The 3,596-nt window shown below is 44.6% G+C and overlaps 1 protein-coding gene across 1 annotated transcript; it reads left to right on the forward strand.

Annotated features, from left to right (window-relative positions):
* The first annotated feature begins 752 nt into the window (after window positions 1-752).
* Window positions 753-2,887, forward strand: LOC106795868 (protein MAINTENANCE OF MERISTEMS-like). The gene is made up of 5 exons (XM_014766785.1): window positions 753-1,111; window positions 1,283-1,907; window positions 2,011-2,175; window positions 2,257-2,628; window positions 2,711-2,887. Exons 1-5 carry the CDS (start codon window positions 753-755, stop codon window positions 2,885-2,887), a joined length of 1,698 nt encoding a protein of 565 aa, XP_014622271.1.
* The last annotated feature ends 709 nt before the right edge of the window (window positions 2,888-3,596 follow it).

The raw sequence follows: 3,596 nt of genomic DNA on the forward strand, positions 1-3,596 counted from the left end.
CACCTTCCACAGTCCTAAATGTTGATTCCTAGGAATCCTAGGAATCCAATCATATATTTTTGGTAAGTGTTACACTCTTAGGTAGCATTTGGTAAACATATTAGAACAGAAGTTACAAAATGGAACATAACCAATGGGTTCTATTCTAGCTTTGGTGAATTATACAAATAGAACAAAACACAATATTGTGTTGAGAAATGATATATTTCATTTATCCACACACATCAAACACTATCTAAGCATTAATTCCTAATTTTTGTTTATCCACACACATCAAACACATCAATCCTGGTTTGATTCTATTTCGTTTATCCACACACATCATTCCTTCATGAATCATTGTTTCTCATATTCATAAAGCTCAGCAAGTTTCTCTCCAAGAATTTGAGATGTTGTTGACCATTGTTTATGCTTAGTTTGTTTATTCACACACATTTGAGATGTTATTGACCACAAAACAACACCTTCCTGAATCAAGGTCAATACCACTAAGCATTTGAGATGCTGCTGACCATTGTTTATGCTTAGTTTGTTTATCCACACACATTTGAGATGTTGTTGACCACAAAACAACACCTTCCTGAATCAAGGTCAATACCACTAAGCATTTGAGATGTTGTTGACCATTGTTTGTCAGATTCATAAAGCTCAGCAAGTTTCTCTCTAATAAGTAAAACATATGATAAAACAACAAGTGGCCATTAGAGTAATTGAATTGAGTTAACGAAATGCTTGAAATTTGAGAAAATGAAATGAGTGATGGATTTTGCGATACTCATTTGCAGATCATGGTTAAGACTAGAGGATTAGGCCGTGCCTTAGGTCAGGTCACTAGTAGAGGTGTGGGCAGAGGAGATCATGATGATTCCGATGATGCTCCGCAGCGTCGACGACCTATTGCATCCCCACGGAGGCAACGAGTCGCTGTGACTGCGGATCACGTTGATGAGCCAGTCATCCCTGTGCCAGATGTTCAGGATGACCCGATGGAGGCACCAGCTGTTGTAGAGGACATTCCTACGGACATTCCTCCGGACACAGGCGCAGAGGCTACTGAGGATGAGCATCAGGGATTTTCAGGTGGTCCGGGCGACCCATCCGTGTTGACCCTGTATGCAGATCACGTTGCTTGCAGCGTATGGACGGGAGAGGTATTTATACGATTTATTTTTAGTTACTTGTAAATTCTACTTTATAATTGAAATTAGTTTTCCTTTAAATAATGATTTTAACAAATTTTGTGTTCCTTTATACTTCAATTCAGGAGCGTCCTGAATTGAAGCTATCCTCTCATGGGAGGAAGGTCTGTCCCTGCTATTGAGGGACTTATTGCTGGTACAGGACTAAGTTCTCTGATCGCGTGTTCGGTAGACACCGGTGATCGGGGACTTTTGTCCGTGTTTGTGGAGCGGTGGCACCGGGAGACGTCTAATTTCCATCTCCCGGTGGGAGAGCTCACCATCATGCTAGATGACGTCTCCTCGCTTCTCCATCTGCCCGTGATTGGAGATTTACACGCCTTTCAGCCCTTGCACGTGGACGATGCGGTTCAGATGCTGGTCGACTTGTTGATGGTCTCTACAGAGTCTACCAGGGCTGAGACAGCCCAGTGTCATGGACCATACGTACGGCTGCAATGGGTACGTGATATATATGAGCGCCGATGCCAGACAGGTCATTGGACAACTGCGGCTCACGCATATCTTCTCCATCTTCTGGGTTGCACTCTGTTTGCTAACAAGAGTGCAACCAATGTGCATGTTGTCTACTTGGAGGCCCTTCGTGACCTCAGTATGATAGAGAGGTACGCCTGGGGAGTGGCTGCTCTGGTTCATATGTACGACCAGCTGAACAATGCATCTATGAGCCACAGTCGACAGCTTGGCGGTTACATCACACTGTTGCAGGTAACAAATATGTTTTTCATTCATTCAGGCTAAACAATGTTCAACTTTAAATTTTGTTACACTTTCATTATTAATGTTTATAATTTTAATGTTACATTTGTAGTGCTGGATTTACAAGCACTTTCCCTCGGTCGCGGAGTCCACCGCTGATCAGGACTACGACGAGGCTTCCCCGCGTGCGTGCAGGTGGATTGCGACGAAGAAGACCATGAAGAGAATTTGCACGTCGTCGTTCAGGGAGCGCCTGGACCAACTCCAGATTCCAGATGTCTATTGGATCCCTTATGGGGAGCATCGGGAGGTCCGGGACTTCCACGTCAGATCATGCTATTCCAGTCTCTTGCGCTAGGGGCCTATTGCTATTTATTACCGACCGGAGAGGGTCGTGCGGCAGTTTGGCTACACGCAGACCATTCCTGCTCCTCCTGTCGATTCATGGGTCTCGTATGACGATATACATGACAGGTGGATGCACTACGAGGATCATATCGAACCAGCAGGTGAGGTGTCCGTTGTGCCAGGGGCGTGTTCCAGTGACTACATGGACTGGTTCTTCCGCATCTCCCATCCTTTCATGACACCAGGCCACGCATTAGATCCTCTGCCTCATGGTCACGCCCCGCAACTCCGAGTTGTCCCTCAAGCCCCGCAAACGGATATCCCTCACGTGCCAGAGTCAGGAGCATCGTCCACATCTGCGGAGAAGCCTAGACATGCAGTGGTAAGTAATACTAATAATTTACGTCATTTACCTCAATATTTGCATAATAATTTGTGTAATCAGTTTGTTTTGTATGTAACAGGAAGTTTGTGATGACATTGCTGAGAGGTTGGAGCGTCATCTGAGTCTAGGGGTGGCCACGCCTGACTCATCGACACATGAGGTGATCGAAGAATGCCTCAGATTGGCCAGGAGTGTAGCACAGGACCATCTAGTATACGTTAGGTGTAGACGCAGGCGGCGCACTGATCAAGCGTAGTTTATGTACATATTTTATATTGATATTCCATGTATATACAGATATTGTACATGAACTCATTTCATGAGTATTGTTGGTTTTATTTATTTTCATTGTGTCATACCCTAATTTCGTCTGGGGACCTTTGCTTGATGACATGAAACTTTTGTTTGGTCCTTGTGAGGTCCTTGGCACCCATCATTAGGCAATTTGTGAAATTCCGGGACATGCCGGAAAACAAAAGAAAATATTGATGCACAATCCGTAAGGTTCCGTGACACACCGGAAATCAAATGGAAGCATCGTTGCACAATTAGTGAGGTTCCGTAACATTCCGTAAGTCAAAAAAGGGGATGATTATGTAATCCGCAAGGTTCCGTAACATTACGGAAAGAAAACAAGTATCGTTACGAAATTCGTAAGTTTCCGTAACTTTACGAAAAAAGAATCACCAAAAAAAAGGCAGGGGGTGTACTTAGTAAAAATGGGGGTGCAAATAGCAACAAGGCCCACTTGGGCCCTCCAGAAGATTCCTCCAGAAGGTTGTTGCTTCTGGTGGAAGCAACCCTGCTCGCCCAAGCGAGCTGGGTGGCAAGCTTCTCCCCCAATTTTCTATAAATAGGGGGAGAAGTGAAGTAGAAAAGGGTTCAGCCCCTTAGGCACTTCTCTCTCTTTCGAATTTGCTTAGGAAAATTGTTTCCGTGAAGAAAATCCAAGCCGAGGCGCTTCC

Source organism: Glycine max, chromosome 14 (assembly GCF_000004515.6).
Source record: "Glycine max cultivar Williams 82 chromosome 14, Glycine_max_v4.0, whole genome shotgun sequence".
Lineage (NCBI taxonomy): Eukaryota > Viridiplantae > Streptophyta > Magnoliopsida > Fabales > Fabaceae > Glycine > Glycine max.